This window comes from Urocitellus parryii, chromosome 5 (assembly GCF_045843805.1).
Source record: "Urocitellus parryii isolate mUroPar1 chromosome 5, mUroPar1.hap1, whole genome shotgun sequence".
In the NCBI taxonomy this organism is placed as follows: domain Eukaryota; kingdom Metazoa; phylum Chordata; class Mammalia; order Rodentia; family Sciuridae; genus Urocitellus; species Urocitellus parryii.
The window spans coordinates 211,112,934-211,132,921 of record NC_135535.1 but is presented as its reverse complement, the minus strand read 5'-3'; the positions used below and the strand labels follow the sequence as shown (position 1 = coordinate 211,132,921).

Genomic DNA, 19,988 nt, shown 5'->3' with positions numbered 1-19,988 from the left:
ATCCAGTTCTACACATCTGTCTGGTGGGCAGTGAGGAAGGGCCCAGGAGGAGTGGTAACCAGAGGCCTGCTTTTGGAGGCTTGGAGCCTCACAGAGGAGGTTTCCTGAGACAGGTTCCAGGGTGGGCAGCTGTGGTGGCTGCCTTGCAGAGGGGCATCTGCAGAGCCAGGGCTGCTTGGCTTCAGCCATCAACTGCTGCTTCCCATCTGCAGCATATGGAGGCACAACTAAGAACACAACGTCCACATGCCACCCCTTTGCCACAGAGAAGTGCCAGGCGTGAGCAGAGGAACTTGTTGGCCTGTGTCCTGGCCCTTCCTGCTATTCCTCCAGGGTTTGCAGGGGGAGGGGGAAGCTCGGGGCTGTGGACTCTGGGCTCCCAGATCCTCCTGCTGGATCGAGTTGAAGTGGAATTGGGTCTGTCCTGTGGGATGAGGTTCTGTGGGTGTTGTTGGGCTGCGCTAGTTGGCCCTGATTGTCGAGTGTTCGCTACTGGTGCCATCTGCAGTGCTGCTTGGTTAGCTGAGGCTGCCCTGGCAGTGGTGTCTCCTCTCTGCTCTAATGTGACTGGAGATGCGACACCTTGAACTTTTGCTGTCACGTGACTTGCGATCAAGGAACATGGGGAAGAAGTGAAACTGGGTGTGGGTGTTTTTTTTTAATGTGGAACACAGTACCTCATGCCTGCTAGGCACGCATTCTAGCATTGAGCCCCCCCATTCCCAGCTTTGGGATGGGCGTGCATAAGTCATTTGTGAGCTCGGGCGGAAGCCAGCCTTACCCAGCAGTCCCTCCCCTGCTCACAGTGGCCTGTGAACTCCTCTAGCAGTGGCACCTGGGACTGATGCAGACAGCAGATGGCTTCCATCTGTGCTACCACTGCCTAGCTTCTGACTCTGCCATCATGCTGGGGCAAGGAGGTGACAGGTTGCCTCCTGCCCCAGCTCAGACCCTTCAGTTCTGTCCCCAGGAAAACATCCAAGGCGCCAACTTCTTGCCACTGCCCCTTTATACTGAGCCTGAAATCTGTCACCTTTCCGTCTCCAGCCTACTGTAGCCATCTCCATGTCTCCCTGTCTGGCCCCTGATCCTCCCCTGCATCACAAGGGAGGCTGAGCTGCTGGGCTCTGCTGAGGACCCTTAGGTTGCCCCTGGCTGGAGTGAGTCTGGGAAGGCTGTGAGGTTGGCCTGCACCTGCACCCCAAAGCCTGGCCAAAAGTGGGGGATGTTGCTGCAAAGGACAAAGGAGGACCCACATGGATCAGGCTCTGATTCTGGGGCCACTCCTGCCCTACAGGACAGGAAGGGCAGAAACCAGGGCTGCAAGGGGAGCTTGGTCCAAAAGGACCCCATTGCTGGGAATGGACCCCAGCCTAGGCAGCCTCCACACCTACATGATCTGTGCTGGCACCCGCAGCTGTCTGGCTCCTCCCCAGTGAGGTCTCAGGGGCCTGGAGCAGGGCATAGGGCTGGTCCTGTTTACCCTGCATGGGGTTGCGCTTCCCCTGGAAGTCAGAGGATTCACACACAAGTCACTGCCCCTCAGTTGTCTCCCTGTAGCTGGACCCCACACACAGCTCTGGCAGGCCCGGGAGAGGCGGGGCCTCGTTCTCCCTAGGTACACGTGCGTTACTAGGAGTCGTAGGGAGTGGCAAGGTTCTATTCACACCCATGCCCTTGTTAATTTAGTCGACAGTTATGGGGAGACCAGCAAGAAATGAAGGGGTACCAGGAAGCCACGGGGAAGTGGACTCAGTCTAGCCCGGCTGCCCTGGAGGCCCTCCCCAGGTGCATGTGCCCCGCCCCTCTGCCACGCGATTGGCCAGGCTGGTCCCCAGGCGGGTGCATAGGCTGGAGCCCGCAGAGCTCTCAGTTTAGTTCTTCAAAGACCCTCCAGACCACAAGGAGACCCGGGACAGCACCATGGGCGGCCTCGGGCTCTGGCTGCTCTGTGCACTGTGGCTCCAGGGTGAGTGGGCAGAGGATGGTTCCCAGGAGTCCTCTCAGGACGTGGGGCAGGGTGGCCTTCTGATTGATGGCCAGGGCTCCAACTGGGTCACCTAGCCTTCCTCAGGCTGGATCCTGGGGGAATGGGTTTCGTGGGTGGTCACTCAGAGAGGCCAGAGGGAGGAACTTTTGAGAAGTGAACTGTAAGAAGCTGGCGCCTGGGGCGTTTCCCGGTCAGGACGGTTGAGACCACAGGGGTGAGGGTTGCAGGGCGGCTCCAGCTGCCGGAGGAGCCAGGTTCCTGGGTTCCACTGTGGGGTTGCGGGGGGCTGCCCTGGGAGCTTCCTGATGAGGTATGGTTTCAGCCTGGGACTCCTAGAGGGCTGCTTCTTTACCTCTCCTGGAGGTTTGTGAGGTGCTCAGGGACAGAAGTCTGAGGTCGGTGGTCTCCTGGGCCTGCAGCTGGATATCAAGGAGCTTCCAGGACATCAGGAAGCAAGCAGCCTGGGGTGGGGGTGGCTGCCCTCGGCTGCTATGTGCCGTTAGATGGGATCCTGAGAATGTAGGAGACAAAGAGACTTGTCCCCAGCCCCTATGTGTACTTGTCCCAGGCTGGGCTTCCAGGGTCTCTGGCACACATGGTGTGCCACTCCATCTGCCTCCCCCCACTCCTCTGGTCCTGAGGTCTTTAGGCACAAAGCCCTCACCTGGGCTGTGGGGTAAGACCTTCTAGTCACTGGTCCCTGGGCCATTTGGTGATAGCCTCAGGGAGGTGCAGGCTTACACCCGCCTGGGGGCCACTTAGGCAGGAGGCCTTTATGTCTGCTAACCACCCTTACCCCTAGCCATTGCGCTCAGCCCGTCCTTGCCCCCCGTGGAGCAGTATGAGGTGGTGTGGCCCAAACGTCTGCCTGGACCCCGCACCCGCCGAGCTCTGCCCTCCCACAGGGTGAGTCTGATGTCCCCACGAGGCAGCCCCCCAGAGCCTTTCCTGTGGGGTGCTGTGTGGGCATCTGGGTACTGCAATGCACAGCCCCAGGGCTCACAGGCAGACCCTGAGGCTGGCCTCTGCTTCCGGGCTTGACCTGGGTCCCTCCCTCCTGGGCTCACCTTCTTCCTTCCTCCTGCCCCACCCTGTGGCAGAGCCTGGGGCCTGCAGGTGGGCATCAGGCTTATTGCCTCACCTCCAGGAGCCCTGCCAGACTAGGGGGAGGGTCCTCTGGCCCCAGGAAAAGGGCAGGGGCGCTGGTGCTGCTCCACACCACACCCCAGTTTTACTTGGCAGGGGCTGATCAGCCAAATTCCTCTCCAGAAGAGAAGTGGGATGATGGCTCACCACAGGGTTTTGCGTGTGTCTGACACGCCTTCCGGGGCTCTGGGCTGGGCCGGGATTTCCCGGGGCTGGGAACTGAGAAGGGCTCCTGGCCTGCCAGGAGGATTCCTGAAGCCCAGTGGGTGTGCAGACCCACCTATGGACTCTGGGTATCCGTGAGGTTTGTGCTTGAGTGTGAGGATGTGTTTCTAGTGAGGGGCCTGTCCTACCCCGATCTTGCCTCTGTGCCCCAGGAACCTGCCATGGACCCATAGACCTGTCTGCTGCCCTGGGCTCCCACCTGCCCAGAGGCAGATGTGCATTGTCCAGAGGGTCGCAGGCTTAGCATGTTAAGTGTGGGGCTGGGGTGGTAGGGAGCAAGGTCACAGGGTGCTGGGAGGAGGCTGGCTGGGGTGGCACTGGAGGGGCCTATGTACCCTACCCCTTCCCCCACTTTCTCTGCTGTCCTGGCAGTAAGGGCTGCCCAACAGGACCTCCATCCCGCTGCTTCCTCCAGGGAAAGGTGGCATTGTCCTTACCATCTGGGGGCTGGTGGAGAAACAGGCCAGGAGGCGTGAAGAGCCTTATGTCTTTTTTGGCTCCACCTTCCCCTCCACCTTCTGGTCTGTCTGAGCCTGATGGGCCCAAGAGTCACCTGGGGGCTCTTGGGCTGCCTGGAGTGCAGGCCCAAGGCTGCAGACTACTCAACCCTGACCCCCATTCAGGGCCTGTACCCTGAGAGTGTGAGCTATGTCCTTGGGGCCGGAGGACACACCTTCACCCTGCACCTGCGGATAAACAGGTAAGCAGGGGGCTGGCCCTCAGGTTGGTGCCCTGGCCAGCAACAGTGCAGGCTTCAGCACCTGCATCCCCCATGCTAGAGCTCAGGGAACTCCTGCGGTTCTTTTCCAGGGACCTGCTGGGCGTGGGCTACACAGAGACTTATTCAGCTGCCAATGGCTCTGAGGTGACAGAGCAGTGGCATGGGCAGGTAGGCATGGGGCTGCCTTCCTGGGGCCAGCAGGGCCATGGGAGCCAGACCTGTGACCTCTCACACTTCTACAGGACCACTGCCTCTACCAGGGTCACGTGGAGGGTCACCAGAGCTCTGCTGCTAGCCTCAGTATATGTGATGGCCTCAGGTGTGTACTCAGACCCTGGCAGGATGTCCCACTCTACAGACGGGTAAACTAAGGCCAAGAAAGAAGGGGCTTGGGATTAGACTTAGAGAAACACTTCCTTCTTGCACGTGTTTGAAACGTGCGAAGGCACTTGTTGGACTTTTGTGAGGAGTTTCCAGCCCTGCCAAGCCTGTGGGGTAGGCCCACCCAGCGTGCTCTCCTGCTTACTGGGCCCAGGTGTCACCCATGGGGAGTTTGTGTTACTGGTTGGGGTGCAGATCAGAGCCCCTGGTCTTCCCAGATGGGCAGGTGGGGATGGGCTGGAGATGTCCACTTTTTCACTTGGCTCCCCTTCTCAGGGGCTTCTTCCGGGTGGGCTCTGCCATCCATGTGATCGAGCCTCTAGATGGAGGTGGTGAGGAGGGGCAGCATGCAGTGTACCAGGCCAGGCACCTGCAGCAGAAGGCTGGGACTTGTGGGGTCAGCGATGCCAGCCTGGACAACCTTCTGGGGCCTCGGGTCTCAGCAGCCTTCAGGCCTCAGCCCCGGGTAAGCAACATCTTGCCCCACCTGGCTGGTCCTGCCCTGGTCCCTTTGCTTGGGCCTGGGTATTTCTGTCTGCAGCCCCAGAGCCATCCCCAAGCCCTGGAAGGTGGGTCTGGCTCAGACCCATAGCTGTGGAGCGGACTCTTTTCTGCCTGGAGCAGCCTGATGGTCCTCCCAACACTGGGCAGTGGTGGTCTCTGGGGCAGACTGTGCTGGAAAGATTGATGATTCTCCCCAGAACTGGCCCCTGTCCCGAGATACCCGCTATGTGGAGCTGTATGTGGTCACAGACAGCAAGGAGGTGAGGGCATGGGGACAAGTGGGCTGGGCAGGTTGGGACATGGTGTTGGCCCAGCCTGAGGGTCCTGTGTCCCCAGTTCCAGCAGCTGGGGAGCAGAGAGGCCGTGCGCAGGCGTGTGCTGGAGGTGGTGAACCATGTGGACAAGGTGGGCTGCGGTCTTTGTAGGGCCCTGTGAGGGTTTCCAGCTCCTGCAGGGTTTTTAGGACCCCTCAGCAGCACAGGTCCATGGGGAGCCAGGTAGCTGGGGGAAGGGGGAGTGACCACAGTGGGTGGGGCAGGAAAGACAACCAAGAGAAGGTCTAACTCAGGGCTCTGTGTGTTGAGCTTGGGACCTGGTCTGCATCTGTGCCCTGTCCCCCAGAAGCAGATGGGAGGGCACCCCCTGCCTCCTACCTTACTGACCTTCCACCAACCAGGCCTGACCCAAGGATTTCTGTCTGCTGCAGTTCTATCAGGAGCTCAATTTCCGTGTGGTATTGGTGGGCCTGGAGATCTGGAGCAGGGACAAGGTCCCCATCAGCCCCCATGCCAACATCACCCTGGAGAACTTCCTTTCCTGGCGGGCACAGGACCTGATGAGGAGACACCCCCATGACAATGTGCAGCTCATCACGTGAGAGGGCCTGCACCCTAACCCACCATGACAGGGCCCTGGCTGGCCCAGGCCTCTAGGGCAAACTCTCCAGGCAGAGCCATGAGGCCTGGGGAGGGGCCAAGGGAGCCACTTTCAGGCCATCAATGTCACGTGTGTTTCTAGGGGGGTCGACTTTACCGGGACCACCGTGGGACTGGCTCAGGTGTCTGCCCTGTGCTCTCGGGCCTCAGGGGCTGTGAATCAGGTAAAGGGCGCCCCTGTCCAGGTTTACTGGAACTGGCCTGTGGGTTGGCAGCCAGCCCAGAGGCTGAGCTGGACACATGGAGGCAGTCACGCAGGTCCCTGGAGCACACCTGAGAGGCCACCTCCCTGGGGACGGGTTCAACACCTGTTTTTATGTTTTAAGGGGTGGTTAGCAGGAAGCGGCACCAAGCCCCAGGTGCTGAAGGTGAGGGAGCACCTCACCTTCTGGGTGGATGGGTAAGGCGCTGCCCCAGTGAGCTCAGCCCTCTGCACAGGACCACAGCCAGAACCCTATTGGCGTGGCATCCACCATGGCCCATGAACTGGGCCACAACCTGGGCATGAACCATGACGAGAATGTCCAGGGATGCTACTGCCCCGTGCCGCGGGAGGGTGGTGGCTGCATCATGGCGGCCAGCATTGGGTAAGCCTTGTGGGACACAGTGGGTGGGAAGGGGCAGTGTGACAATGGCCCCTGACAGCCATACCCCCTGCTCTCAGCTCCAAGTTCCCCAGGACGTTCAGCAGGTGCAGCAGGACTGACCTAGAGATGTTTCTGGAGAAACCCCAGACGGGCTGCCTGGCCAATGCCCCTGACCCTGACCGGCTGGTGGGAGGCCCTGTGTGTGGGAACATGTTTGTGGAGCGTGGGGAGCAGTGTGACTGTGGCACTCCCCAGGTATGTGCTGCCCCAACCCCACCCTCTGCTCCTCAGCATCAGGGATGTGGCCTCTGTCCTTGTGCTGAGATGACCACCCAAGCCAGGTGCCCTGTGCACCACAACACACATGGCTTTTGGGTGTCCCATGTCAATTCTGTTCTCCTTTGATCCCCAACAGTCTGTAAGGGGGTCCAAAGGAGAGTGGTCACTGGTTGCCCCTGGTGGTTGGTGGGGTCCATCCACCCTGAAGTTGGCTCTTGCCCAGGGTGCAGCTGCTCATGCCCCTGTCTCCCAGGACTGTCAGAACCGCTGCTGCAATGCCACAACATGCCAGCTGGCTGAGGGGGCCAAGTGTGCCCATGGCACCTGCTGCCATGAGTGCAGGGTGAGCCCAGGGCAGCGGGTAGGAGGGCAGCCACACCAATAGCAGCAACTCCTGGGCCTGTTTCACATTGAACCTCTCTACGAGCCAGGTGAAGCCAGCTGGTGAGCCATGCCGCCCCCAGAGGGACCAGTGTGACCTGGAGGAGTTCTGCGATGGCCAGAGTCCAGCGTGCCCAGAGGATGTCTTCCAGGAGAACGGCACACCCTGTCCTGGGGGCTACTGCTTTAATGGGCAGTGCCCCACACTGGCCCAGCGGTGCCAGGAACTGTGGGGTCCAGGTAAGGCCTGTGAGCACAGGATACAGGCCAGCCTCTGGGGGTGGCTGTGGTCCTTGGCCAGCCTAATCTGCTCTAGCTCCTAGGTGCACAGGTTGCTGCAGACACCTGCTTCTCCTTCAGCATCTCTCCAGGCTGCAGAGACAGGATCACCCCCAGCATGGGCAGGTGAGCTGGACTGCAGAGGCCCAGGATACAGGATGTCCCCAGAGAGGAGTCTAGCTTTGTAGGGCAGGTGGCCCTCCAGGGGTTCACCCTGCCTTCCAGGATCCCAGCTTGACCTCAGCATCGTGGTAGAAGGGAGGAAGTAGGGTAGGGAGGGAAGGAGGGTTTTGCCTATCTCCTGGAGTGCAGGGCCATGAGCGTGGTGCACAATGCAGCTGGGACCATGCCCTGCCCTCCCTCTACAGGGCCGACAGATGTGGGGTCCTGTACTGTGCAGGGGGCCGGCAGCCCCCAGAGCGCAGCTCCTGTACACTCAGTTCCTACTCGGGCAATTGCCAAGCTCTGCGCATGGACAGCGAGGCCTCTGCCTATGAGCCTGTGCCCCAGGGCACCAGGTGTGATAAGGGGAAGGTGAGCTGAGTAGCCCAGATGCCCCATGCAGGCATGTGGGCAGCCCGGACACGAGTCCCACACAGGCCCCTCTGCAGATGGGTTTTCACACTCAGAGGTCTGTTGGTAGTGTGTGGGGGGGGTTCTCTGTACACTTTCAGGTGAGACTGAGGTGAGTGAGGGAGGCGGAGACACCTGTTCCCAGTTCATATTCTGGAACCCATAGCATTGCCGAGAACCCAGGACTCCAGAGGTTCTGGGCCTCCAGAGGCCTCCAGGGGTGGTCAGCTGACCTAGCCCTTTGGTTTTGAGAATAGGGCCAGGGCAGGGGTCCAGACAAGCTGCTTAGGAGGCCCCCTCTGCCTTCCAGATTTGCTGGGAAGGGCGCTGCCAAGACCTCCAGGTCTACAGATCCAAGAACTGCTCCACCCAGTGCCACAACCATGGGGTGCGTGTGGCCTCAAGGGACAGCTGCCCCCTGCCTGGTGCCCCAGAAGCTGCTGCCATTGCCTGCATCTGACAGAGCCACTGGTGGTGGCAGCATTGGATGTAGGAATGGGGTCTCAGCCTTGCCCAGTGTGTCCATTAACGGGAGATCTCAGCAGGCCCCTTCTTGGGGCTGAGGCTGGAAGGGGTGACCTGGAATCAGGCCTGTGGTCATGCCCCCCTACAAGCCCAGGGTTGTGACCTGGGCAGGGGTGCAGAGGGCCTCTGCTTGCAGAGCTGGCTCAGGGCCCTTATGCTGCAGGAACAGCCTGCTGCACTATGGGCTACATTCCCTAAGGCCCTCTGTCCCTGCAGGTGTGCAACCACAAGAGGGAATGTCACTGCCACGTGGGCTGGGCACCGCCCCACTGTGCGGAGCTACTGACAGACATGCAGGCAGGTAGGGCCTTCAGGGCCAGGTCTAAATTCAAGGCTGCACCTGGTCCTTGTGAGGTGATATTTAGGGGATGGTTTGCAATCAACAGCCAGTCCTATGGCAGCCAGAAGGGAGCCTATGTCCCACCTCCTAGATGATTGAAGGTAGTGTCCAGCTCAGAGTAAAATATGCCATCCTCTGCCCAGTGCTCCGGCCCCTCTTCAGCCTGGCTGGGAACCTAGGGTCAGTCAGCCCCACAGTGTCTTCTTCCCCAGTGGCCACTGAGCATGTAGCTGTCCACAGCACCCCGACCTCAAGGGCCTGGCTAGGCTGCACCCATAGCACTGTGGACTCAGAACCTGCCTCCCACCTGCCATGCCTTCTGACCCTTTGCTGGAAGCTGGGAGCCCTGGAGCCCAGGGCATGGCCATGGCCGGCTGGGGAGGCTGAGGGCCCTCCCACCCAGGCTGAGGCCTGTGTTCCCCAGCACCTGGGAGTCTCCTGGTCAGCGTGCTGGTGCCCCTAGTGCTCCTGATGGCCATGCTGGCCACCCTGGCAGGCGTCATCATACACCGCAAGGTCTGGAGCCGTGTCCCCAGGAGGTGAGAACTCGCTGGTTGCGACAGATCTGTGTATGGAACATATACTTCCGGGCCTAGAGCTATTGGGAAAGGGCCTCCACTACTGTTTGAGGAAGAAGCCACTTCTCGCACAGGTGGGGGGTGCTGTGGACTGGGCTCCCGGGTGGCTGTAGCAGGGCTTGAGCCCAGGAGGTGGCTGGGACCCACCCACCTCAGGACTCTGCTGGGGCCCCTCCTTTCAGTGGCTCAGACAAGGGTGATCTGGGCTAGAGGTGGGGTATGGTAAGTCCAGAGATGGGGCCCCCACCCCAAAACCAGGACCATGAGCACCCCTTTAGGATCCTGCTGTGCCCTGGGCCAGTACCTTGACTCCAAGCCAGCTGCAGCAGGATAGATTTGCCTGGGACCTCTGAGCACCTCTCCAGTGTGACTGGGCCCCAGGGATTGCCCTTTCAGGGACATGCACTTGGTCTCCTTGTGTCTTATGGCTGTGACTATGTGCATTGCAGCCTGCATGGGGTCTGCCAGAGCAGAGGGACCCCAAGAAAACTAGGCTGGGGGGCACAGCCAGGAGACCTGAGCCCTGGTGAGGACACTGACTGCTATTTCCTCTCTTCCTCTCCAGGAGTGTAGCACCCAAGACCACCATGGGGCTCTCCAACCCCCTGTTCCAGGAGGCAGGCAGCAGTGGGCCAACCAAGGGCAGGCCTCCAGGGCCCCCAAAGCTGGTGTCTACCACGCACCCCAGCCAGCCCGTCAGAGCCACTGTGGCCCCAAAGAGGCTGCCCCCTGCAGTAAGCACCATCCCCTGAGAGGCACCTGGACCCTAGGACTCTCTCTGTCCCAGTGTATGACCCACTGGGGACATCATGTTAATTAACTCATATGTCCCTGTGTTGGCCTAGGGCCAAGAGAGGCTGCTGTGGTCACCTGTGGTGCAGGGTCCTAGGGTCTGGGAGTTCAGGGCTACCTTTTGGAGATCTGTATTTGGAGTTTGACCTTGAACTTGTGGCTCGGGGGGTTCTCAGCCTTCATTCTGAGAAGAGGACACCCCTGCTGCCTCCAGCTCTGGAATGTGGCCACATGGCTGAGGGATAGGGATGGCCTTGTGTCCAGGCTCAGGACCTGCTGGTTCAGGAGCTGGGGCAGATTTGTCACGCACGGAGAGGCTTTGTTTGCTTGGAGGGGCTTGATGGGCACTAGGTGGGCACTCAGCCTTGCCCTCTGGGACCAGGCTCACATTCCTGTCCCCTGCAGCCTCCAGTCATGTCCAGTCCACCCTTCCCAGTCCCTATCTACCCACAGAAGGCACCAGACCAGGTGAGTGGCCTTGATTGGGATGACCAGGTGTTCTGAAAGTATCTGAGCTGTCCCAGGAAGCAGGGGGCCTGGTGGCTGAATGGGGGGGCTGAGGCACAGGGAAGGCAGGTGAGCCTGGCCTAGGATGACATTAAAATGATTCCGTGAAGCCATGGGGGCCAGGGGGGCACAGACCAGTCCTCTAGACTTGAGATAGGACTGCTATGTGGGGTCCTGACTCCTCTCTCCCCATCAGCTCAGACCTGCTCCACCCACCAAGCCCCTCCCAAAGCTGAAGCCCAAGCAGGTAAGAAGCCTCCGCCTGTGGGGCCCTCGCCAGCCCTCATGGCACTTCCCTTGGGATGTGGCTTTGGGCTTTTGAAAAGGTGTCTCGCCGTGTGGCTCACTGGAGCCTTGCAAGTTGAGGTCAATTCCCGGACTCCCCTTTGCCCCTGCAGCGTCACAGGCCTTCCCCTAGCTGGGCTGCCTGCCCCAAGGGTACCCCTGGAGTCCCTCCCCCACCCCATGTCGCTCCCATTCCTAGAACCTGTGGGAACAGGTGGGCCCTTGAGCACTACCTCAGCTTCAACCCTGGATGTCACTCTGTGACCATGGACCGTTCCCCTCCCGCTGGGCAAACTCAAGCTGCAGGACTGACCCAGCTTTCTCTCCTGGTGTCTGGCATGGCCCCATCTGTACAGGTTGGCTGTCCACCAAGTGTTGCTGGATGCCCTCCCAGGCAGGCCTCTGTCTACCTCTAGGTGGTCAAAGGTGGGGATCATGGTGGGCAGCTGAGGGCTGGAAAGAACCACAAAGTGGCAGGGTCCTAGGAAGTCTCCCCAAAGGTGGCTTGTGTGGGGCCTGAAGGTAAACACCCTTCCCTGCCTTAGGGAATTGTTTAATTTTAATTGCCAACAAATTTTAGATTTATAGAAATTGCAGAGATGGCAGAGTCCTTGTGTTCCCTCCATAGTCCTCCGGGTTAGCATGGACACAACCTGAGCTGCTCCTGCCTTCATGAGCAGGCAGTGCTTGGCCCACATGGTGCTCCTGGGGCCCAAGAGGCTCTTGGTCCTCACCTTGCACTTTGCAAATGTTGGCTTAGTTTTGTCCCTTGATTTGGGTTTGTCTGCTCATCGTGAGTTGTCAGAGATGATGGGTTTGGGGCAGGAATAGTGAGGGAAGTGTCCTTTCTAGGATGTTGCCCAACATTATCCTGGGCCTGGTCCCTCATATCTTGTCACAGGGATGTGACACATGGCTTGGTTGTGTCTGCAGTTTCTCCCTCTGAGCTATGTGGTTAATGAACACAGAAGACAGGCCATTGAGGATTCATGATTCTCTCTTCAAACTGGCCCACTAGTGTTATCACCCATAAGTAACTTGACCCCCAACAACTGTTACCATGGCGTTTGCTTACTAGTGATTTTCTCTTTCCTTTTTAACTTTTTGTTTTGAACTAATTTTAGATTTACATATGAGTTGCAAAAATAGTCCCAGGAGCCAGGCTCTGAGGCACAAGCCTATAATCCTAGCACTCAGGAGGCTGAAGCAAGAGAATCTCAAGGCCGAGGCCAGCCTGGGCAACTTAATGAGAGCCTGTCTCAAAATAAAATAAAAAGGTCTGGGAGTGTAGCTCAGTGTCAGAGTGACCCTGGGTTCAATTCCCAGTACTGGGGGGGGGGGGAAGACCTAGAAAGGGTCTTAATGGGAAGAACAGGGACAGAAATGGGCAGAGATATTTCTAGCCAAGGACAAGGAAAAGCCAGGCAAGAAGGAAGGCCCGGGTGGTCTCCGGTCACACTGTGCCTGGTCTGAGGAAGGGAAATGCTCCACAGTGCAGCGTCTTCCCATGTTGCTGAGACCTACAGTGCTCACCCCAAGGTACCCTTCTCACAGTCCCCCTGCCCTGGGAAAGGATACATGCTTTAGTAGTTAATTATTGGTTTTTGAGCTTCCAAAGACCCACATTCTGGCAATTAAAGAGACTTTCAGGGATGATGAGAGGGTGCAGGTGGTGCTGCCGTGGCCAGGACAGGGAGCTCCTCTGCACTGGGGCTCTAGCTGTCAGGTGGCGCGGCCACAGAGGGCATTTCCACAAAGAGCTTAGCAGACAGAAGCCTGCAGCCCAGCAGGAGCAGAGCAGAGGGCCATGGGGAGTTAAGTATGGGCCAAGGCCTGGCCCACTTAAGTGGCCTCTTCATCAGCTGTTTCTGCTCCCTCCCAGCCTGTCAAGCCAACCTCTGCACCCCCGTTGCCACCTGTCAAGCCCAGTGCTGGAGAGACCACACCTGGAATGACTCAGGTGAGCCTCCCCTGCACACAGTTTGCGGTCTACCTGTGCCAGATGTAGAGAGCTGCCCCACTCCTGACTGGCACTGCCCTGCAGTGTATATGTGTGGCATGGGGAGGGGATTGATTTCTTTAAATTATTGTCTGACAAACTTTGGGGATTATCTGGGAGAAGAAAAGAAAAATTCATTAATTTTGTTTTAATAATCTGTCAGAGGACTTTTCAGTGACTGTCACTTCAACTGGCTGTCAATTTTGCCTTTTATCCCTATTAGAATAAGCAAATCTACCCTCCATATAAAGTATTAGCCATTAATACTGTGGCTACCACAGCTGTTGTCATTGTATGACAGCACAGACTTACTGTTGGGTGAACTAAGAATATACATCTTAAGAAATATGAAAGGTGGGGCTGGGGTTGTAGCTAAGTGGAGGAGTGCTTGCCTAGCATGTGTGAGGCACTGGGTTCGATTCTCAGCACCACATATAAATAAATTTAGAAAAAAAAAAAAGAAATATGAAAGGAGGTCCGGGATTGTGGCTCAGTGGTAGAGCGCTTGCCTAGCATGCATGAGGCACTGGGTTCAATCCCTGGCACTACATAAAAATAAACAAATAAAATAAAGGTTTTGTGTCCATCTACAACTACAAAAAAGAAAGAAAGATGAAAAGAGCCTGGTGCAGTGGCCTACGCCTGTGGTTCCAGGGGCTGGGGAGGCTGAAGCAGGAGGATTGCAAGTTCAAAGCCAGCTTCAGCAACTTAGTGAGACTCTGTCTCAAAAAATAAAGAAAGGGCTAGGGATGTTGCTAAGTGGCTAGGGGTGGGGAATGAACTGTGAAAGGGAATATCCCTTGTGCCCTTCGTAGCACCTGATTTTTAACAGCAACCTGTCTTTCTCCTGTAAGGGGGTCAAAGGCCCCAAAGTCGCGCTGAAGCCCGCCGTCCGAAGGTGACAAGGGCGCCGGCCCAGTGTCCAGCCACTGCACAAGTCTGGAGAGGCACTTCGGAACCAAGCGCTGGCATCCCGGGCTCACTACCTGGGCCTCCACGGACCTGGCTGGACGCTCGGCTCCACTCAGGACTCTGGCCTGCTCGGCCTTGCTGCCAGGGGCCAGTGCTCGCCGCCGGGGCCCGCACCGCGGCGTGTGCGAGCGCTGGGGCGGGTGCACCCGGGCGGCCACCAGCGAGGGCGGCGCGGCGTCTCCGGCTTCCTAACAATAAAGAGCTGTTTCCCAGCAAACTGTCGCGCCCGTTCTGTGGGGGGGGGTCCTCGGCACACAGTCAACCTCCCTCGGGCCCGGGATTTAATCACCAGCCCTCGGGGTTCCCAAGAGCTCCCCCCGGGCCCACCGAGCAGCCAGGGCCCGTCAGGCCGGACCCGCCCCTTCCGTCTCCCCGCCCCTTCCGTCTCCCCGCCCCCAGCCCTCCTTGGGCCCGCCCCTTCCGCCTCGTCTCCCGGCAACAGCTCCACGCCAGACTGTGCCCCGCCCCTTCTGGTCCGTCTCCGGGCCACAGCCCAAGCCTTCTGCCATGCCGGGCTCCGACAGGCGGTCTCCTGCGGCGCTAGGGCCGCTGCCGGACGCCCTCCGTGGCCTCTGTGCCTGGCTCGACCAACTCCCGCTCAGCCGCCCCAAGCGCCACCTGACCCGGGACTTCAGCGACGGCGGTGCGGGCGGAGCCGGGGAGGCAGGGCGCGGTGGTAGACGAAGGTTCCCGAGGGGTGGGGACGCCTCTGCGTCCAGCTGCATGTTCCCTGGAGAAGGTGGGGTGGGGTGGGGCGGGGGGACAACGCAGGCCTCCATCTCTCATCTCCCTGGGTGAGCACTGGCAGAGCCACCCCAGTTCTCTTAGCACATGGTCCCTCCCAGATCCACGTTCAGAAGCCCCAACCAAGTCTCCAGGACAAGCTGGTGCCTTTCCTGCATGCATCTCAGGAGGCCTTAGGAACGGTAGCAGCCAGGCCTGAGCTGGACATGCAGGCTGACCCTTCCTCCATCCCCTCAGTGCTGGTGGCCGAGATCGTGAAGCATTTTCACCCGCGCCTGGTGGACCTGCACAGCTACATCCCTGCCTGCAACACTGACCAGAAGCTAAGCAACTGGAGCCTTCTCAACAGGCAAGGGCTCCAGAGGGTTTCCAAGGCTGGCCTGGGGAGCCAGCTCTTTTGGACCGAAAGGTGGTAGCCAACACACCAGAACCATTGATCCCATCCTGTGTGCACTGAGGGAGAAGGGGAAGGCTGGCAACAAGTTTCCAGCTGTGGGTGCCAGACCCTTTTCAGTGCCAGTTCTGTCCACAGATCCTCACCCTCAACCTAGGTTTCCAGGGCTCTCCCTGTCAGTGTGGGTCTGCTTCCCAAATCACTCATTATCCAAGGGAACCAGGCTGTGCTCCAGAGCTGCAGACTGGCATTGGACAGGTCCCTGCCTTCACGGAGCAGGGAGTCTCATGGTCAGCAGATGGATAACAAAATGTGATCAAAGTTTCGGGTGTGGTAAATGATGTGAAGAACAAGGGCCAGGGTGGGGCAGACATGTTGCAGGTCGGAGAACCAGGGAAGGCTCTGAGGAGTAACAGTGTAGAGTGATGGGGGAGACGTGTGGATGTGCAGGAGGGAGTGGAGAGTCCTAGGGGTTGGCCCAGAGGTCTTGGAGGCCACATGAGGGCCAAGCCTCCAGTTGAGGCAAGTCAGAGGCGCTGCAGGGCTCAGGCCTGGGCACATTCTGAGGCTGCTTGCATTTCGAAGGGCTGGAGTGGAAAGGACCCTAGGGAAGATGAGGGCATTGCCCTGACCCAGGGGGGAAAGGGTGCCTGCCGTTGGTCAGCCCTCTTGTGTGAGAGGAACTCAGATTCCACGTGTTTGGGAGGTAGGTCCGCAGGACTTCTCAGAGCAGAGAGCAGCATCAGTCAGGAAGATGGGTACTTGTGCACAGTCCTTGAAAAGCCTGGCCTGACAACCTGGCGCGCGAAGTGTTCTGTGGCCCCCTGATGGGGTATGGGCCACCCATCAACCGAGTGACCACTGGGCCTCTGGGGGTGCAGGCAAAAAGGGGCCTCACTCAGCTTCTCCCCTCCCAGGAAATCAGGCACTAGGCTGTGGCTCAATACCTGGCCCCGGGGGGCATTGCTCTGAGGGAGCACCTTGCTGCTTTGCAGGAAAGTCTTTCGCAAGCTGTGCTTCTGTGTCTCTGAGGAGGACATCCGAAAGGTGGTAGCCAATGTACCTGGGGCAATCGAGCCCATCCTGTGTGCACTGAGGGAGAAAGTGGAAGCCAACCCTGCTCAGGCAGGCTCACCTGGCACAGCTCTTCATGTCTGCAAATTGGTACAGCCCAGGAACAGGCTGCATCCGTTCCCATTTGCATACAGTCAGATAATCTGCTATAAGAGATAAAGCCCACAAATAAATGGTGACAGAGCCCCCACTCGCTGTGGCCCTGTGGTCCAACTGAGGCAAGCCTCACATGAGGCTGCTGTCCCCATCAGCTCCCTGCCCTGAGTGCTGCTGTCCCTCACTCCCTGCCCAGCCTGACCCACCTGCCTCAGGGTGGTGAAAACACCCTGTCCCTCGGGACAACCCTACCCATACCAGCTCAGTTTCCCTGCCCCTTCCTGTCCTCCAGTTTGCTCCCTCATCCCCACCCCAGAGTGGTGTCTGGGAACACAGCAGGCACATTCATCTTCTACATTTCACTTCCCATCCTGTAGAATCTGCAGGATCCAGGATTCTCCAGCATGGATGCTGTCCATTCACAGGCAGGTAGGACTCAAATCCCTGTTGCAGGCAAGATTGACCTATCAGAGGCCCTCTGGTCCTCCTGTGAGGGGCGTTACCACATTCCCAGACTGCCCTGTGGCACTTGCAGGCTCACACACCTGAAAAAGAGGGCCCCACAGGCCCCTGAAAATAGTTTCACTTGCAGACACCTAAGATGGGGCCCTGGCTCCATCCACACCTGGAGAGCAGTCCCCTAAGGGGAGTCCACAGACCCTTCGTTGTGTCTCCAAAGGGAGCACACTTCAAAGTCGTCCCAGGCTGTGCAAGCCCAGCACGATGGCATCTGAATCTGCCTAACCTGTGGTCTGAGCACCCTCCCACCACACATACAGGTGCACACCCTTAGAGGCAGGGGACCTGAGCTGATGGTGTCTGTCTATGACACAGGCCTGCTAAGCCCCCCAGCTCCCACCAGTATGAAGACCCTTCAGAAGCAGAGGGCCTTGGAGAAGAAGGGCAGCTGTGCTTGTGAATGGTAGGCCCTGTCTCTCAATCCCTCTTCCAGGCCTTGCTCTCCCCTGACTTCACCAGCTGGATTAAAGTGTGGTATCTGCCTTTCAGTCAGGACCCAGCTGAAGGGGCTTGGGAGCACCTGGCCAAGGTTCAGCAGTTGCTGGAGGACAAGGAGCAGGCATTGGCCATTCTGCAAGAGACAGTCCAGGTATGGCCCAGCTGGGCACTCCTTCCCAGACATCCTGAGCTGCAGGATGGGGAATCAGAGGGACCTGCTGCCTTTGCTGTGAGCAGCTTCAGTCCAGTCCCCAGCTGAGTTCTTGCCACGCTGGCTCTGTCCCAGAGCAGGGTTTAGTAGACAGAACCTTGGCAGGAAGAGTCCACATTTAGTTTGATTATTTAGAAAACCGTGTGTGGAATATTCCAGTCATACCCAGAAGCAGAGAAAAGAGTATAAGTCCTTCCCACCACCAGGTATCTACTGCCAGCCTTACCACCTTATCAGTCGTGAGCCCGTGTGCTGGGGCCACAGGCCAGGCTCCAACAGAAGTGCAGGGCCCAGGTCAGGGAGCAGAAGATGCTCCCTTTCTGGGAAGTGAATGGGGTGGGGTGCTGATGAGAGTCTCCTGCTTGCTCCATTCCAGCCTGGGTGGGACCTCTTCCTTCTCCCCATCTCCCAGGGGGCCAGGGTCTGGCAAGCATCTCCAGCCTGGAGCTCTGTGGGCACATAGGTCTGTGTTGCTCACCTGTTTCTATTGTGCTTAGCTGGCTCTGTGGTGCTCACCTGACTGCAGGCACACACCTGTCCCTCTGCTGTCTCACAGGGGCCTCCAGGGTTCCTGTGCTCAGAAGGGCTCCTGCTACTCTTGCCTCTCCCCAACCTCGGCAGCACAGGTGGCAGCCCAGGACCCATGACAGTGTAGGGGAGGGGCAGGCCTGCTGGATGGGCCTCACTGTGGCAAGGCATCAGAAATCGCAACAGCATCTCAGTTCCTGAGACCAGATCTTGATGAGTAGTCTTCTTGAGAAAACAGGAAAGTGATATCACTGTGTGGCTTTGGGTGTGCTGAACGCCCTCTTGTCCCCAGAGGGCCAGCAGAGAGGAAGCGGTGGGGAGAAATGGAGGGCAGCGCACAACCCTGGCTGTCCCCACTCTGGCTCTGGCTTGTGGGCCGACCCCGAGAATCATAAGAACTTCATTTTAGAACACCCAGAGAGGAAACAGCTCAACCTGCCACCTAAGGGTTGACACATCGAGGGCCGTTTGTGTGTTACAAAGTGAGATACAAACCTTGGAGTCAGAGAGACCCCAAGAGTCATCGTGGGGCAGTTTATGTGGTGGTGGGTGGCAGCTGGAGTGTCGCCCTGGTCACTCTGCCCCTTGCAGCTTGTCACTGAGCCAGGGGCACTGGCAGGGTGGCCAGGGTGTGGGCCAGGTGGAGCAGCCACACCACCTTCAGGCTCAAGGAAGGTCCGTGTCTTGTTTTGAGTGACAGGAGGCCACCCCTGCCCACCTCCCCACCTCATGCAGCCTTTTCACACTCCTGACCTTCACCTGGACACATGGTTTGGAGCAGACCAGCTTTTCTAATCCAGATTTCCCCATTTCTCACTTGGGGCACATGACAAGGCCCATGCTTCTAGATGGGGAAGGTTTGGGATATGGTCATTTTGAAGCAGGTGTGGAGGGCCACAGGCACCCCAGCCTGAGCCTTGCTGTGGCCACTATGTCCGAGGCCGATGTCTCCAGAGGGCCTTTCTGCACCTTCATTCAAGGTCTTCTTGGGTTTCCAACTTTTAGAAGTAAATACCAAATAAACCATCTAACTGCTGTGTGTTCATTCGGTCAACTGTTAACTCAGCAAAGATGCCCCGAGCACCTGCCAGACCCTGGGCACTAGGCTCATAGGGTGAGGGCCCAGGCCCTGCCCTACCCATGCCCACGCCCTTCCACCTGGAGCCGGGGGCAGGCTGGGGGGCCAGGGGAGCTCCAGGAGTAAGCATAGGGATGGGAAGAGGAAAGCCATCCCTCCCAGGACCCCCCACCCCAGGTTCCTGAGACTCATTTCCCATGGGGCCCACATCCGTTCCTTCCCGCTGTCCCCACGAGAGGTCCTTTGGTCCTGCCTCTGCTGTGTGGCACTCATCCCCAGAGGCTGAAAGCACACATGTGGCCTGGCTGTTTGGAGGCACCTGATGTTCCTCAGACCTGCCTGGCTTTTTGAAGATTTTGCAGATGAAGGTGATAAAGCTGGAGCACCTGGTGCAGCTGAAGGACCTGCGGATCGCAGAGCTGACGCGACTGGGGACTGAGGAGTGCTGTGTGCCCCCGGGAGCCCCATCCTGAGCCAGCCAGACCCTGACCTTGAGCCATGCAGAGCCTTCCTCCCACCAGTGGTTCTTCTGCGCATCCCTGCACTGTCCAGCAGGCTCCGGGAGGGACATCTGTATAAGGCACAGGTTTAGAAGCTAGAGTGGGGGGTTGGGTTCCTGCTGGGGGTCACCTGGGGCCATGCTGCCCCACAGATGGGTTTGGGGCACAGCCAGGGGGATTCCCTCCAACCCCACGTTTCATCACTGCATCTGTGAACACGAGGTTGTGCTGTGTGCTCTGTCTGGGCCTTGGGGTTGTGGCCCAGGGGGTGGGAATCATGGAGGTGAGCCACACCAGAGTCTGAGAGATTCCACAGACAGGGCCCCAGGAAGGCACCTCCATCTGCGCTGGGCTGTCCTGTGGAGGGAGGGCCTGAGGGCCATGAGAGGCCCTGAGAAAGTGAGCTG

The 19,988-nt window shown here is 58.7% G+C and overlaps 2 protein-coding genes across 2 annotated transcripts; both read left to right on the top strand.

The window, feature by feature from the left end:
• Positions 1-1,901: 1,901 nt before the first annotated feature.
• On the top strand, positions 1,902-14,008 carry Adam8 (ADAM metallopeptidase domain 8). Its single transcript, XM_026381406.2, has 24 exons — positions 1,902-1,969; positions 2,793-2,896; positions 3,985-4,061; positions 4,172-4,250; positions 4,325-4,401; positions 4,740-4,929; positions 5,165-5,227; positions 5,304-5,372; positions 5,674-5,840; positions 5,985-6,066; positions 6,341-6,489; positions 6,567-6,744; positions 7,022-7,111; positions 7,200-7,389; positions 7,473-7,554; positions 7,797-7,962; positions 8,312-8,389; positions 8,743-8,827; positions 9,291-9,405; positions 10,010-10,178; positions 10,642-10,704; positions 10,940-10,990; positions 12,911-12,988; positions 13,882-14,008. Exons 1-24 carry the CDS (start codon positions 1,924-1,926, stop codon positions 13,927-13,929), a joined length of 2,496 nt encoding a protein of 831 aa, XP_026237191.2. The 5' UTR covers positions 1,902-1,923; the 3' UTR covers positions 13,930-14,008.
• Positions 14,009-14,484: 476 nt separating this feature from the next.
• Positions 14,485-19,668, top strand: LOC113176861 (sperm flagellar protein 1-like). Its single transcript, XM_026381413.2, has 7 exons — positions 14,485-14,642; positions 14,981-15,092; positions 16,133-16,301; positions 16,685-16,736; positions 17,142-17,229; positions 17,316-17,415; positions 19,435-19,668. The coding sequence occupies exons 1-7, from the start codon at positions 14,507-14,509 to the stop codon at positions 19,552-19,554; spliced, it is 777 nt and encodes a 258-aa protein (XP_026237198.2). The 5' UTR covers positions 14,485-14,506; the 3' UTR covers positions 19,555-19,668.
• The last annotated feature ends 320 nt before the right edge of the window (positions 19,669-19,988 follow it).

What these genes read in the sequence shown, in the direction of transcription:
- LOC113176861 (XM_026381413.2), top strand. Translation starts at nt 14,507, where the DNA reads ATGCCGGGCTCCGACAGGCGGTCTCCTGCGGCGCTAGGGCCGCTGCCG. An exon ending in AACTGGAGCCTTCTCAACAG is followed by an intron (nt 15,093 to 16,132) that starts GCAAGGGCTCCA and finishes GCTGCTTTGCAG; the next exon opens with GAAAGTCTTTCGCAAGCTGT. An exon ending in CTCTTCATGTCTGCAAATTG is followed by an intron (nt 16,302 to 16,684) that starts GTACAGCCCAGG and finishes CCCATCCTGTAG; the next exon opens with AATCTGCAGGATCCAGGATT.
- Adam8 (XM_026381406.2), top strand. Translation starts at nt 1,924, where the DNA reads ATGGGCGGCCTCGGGCTCTGGCTGCTCTGTGCACTGTGGCTCCAGG. An exon ending in TGGTGAACCATGTGGACAAG is followed by an intron (nt 5,373 to 5,673) that starts GTGGGCTGCGGT and finishes TGTCTGCTGCAG; the next exon opens with TTCTATCAGGAGCTCAATTT. An exon ending in CCTCAGGGGCTGTGAATCAG is followed by an intron (nt 6,067 to 6,340) that starts GTAAAGGGCGCC and finishes CCCTCTGCACAG; the next exon opens with GACCACAGCCAGAACCCTAT.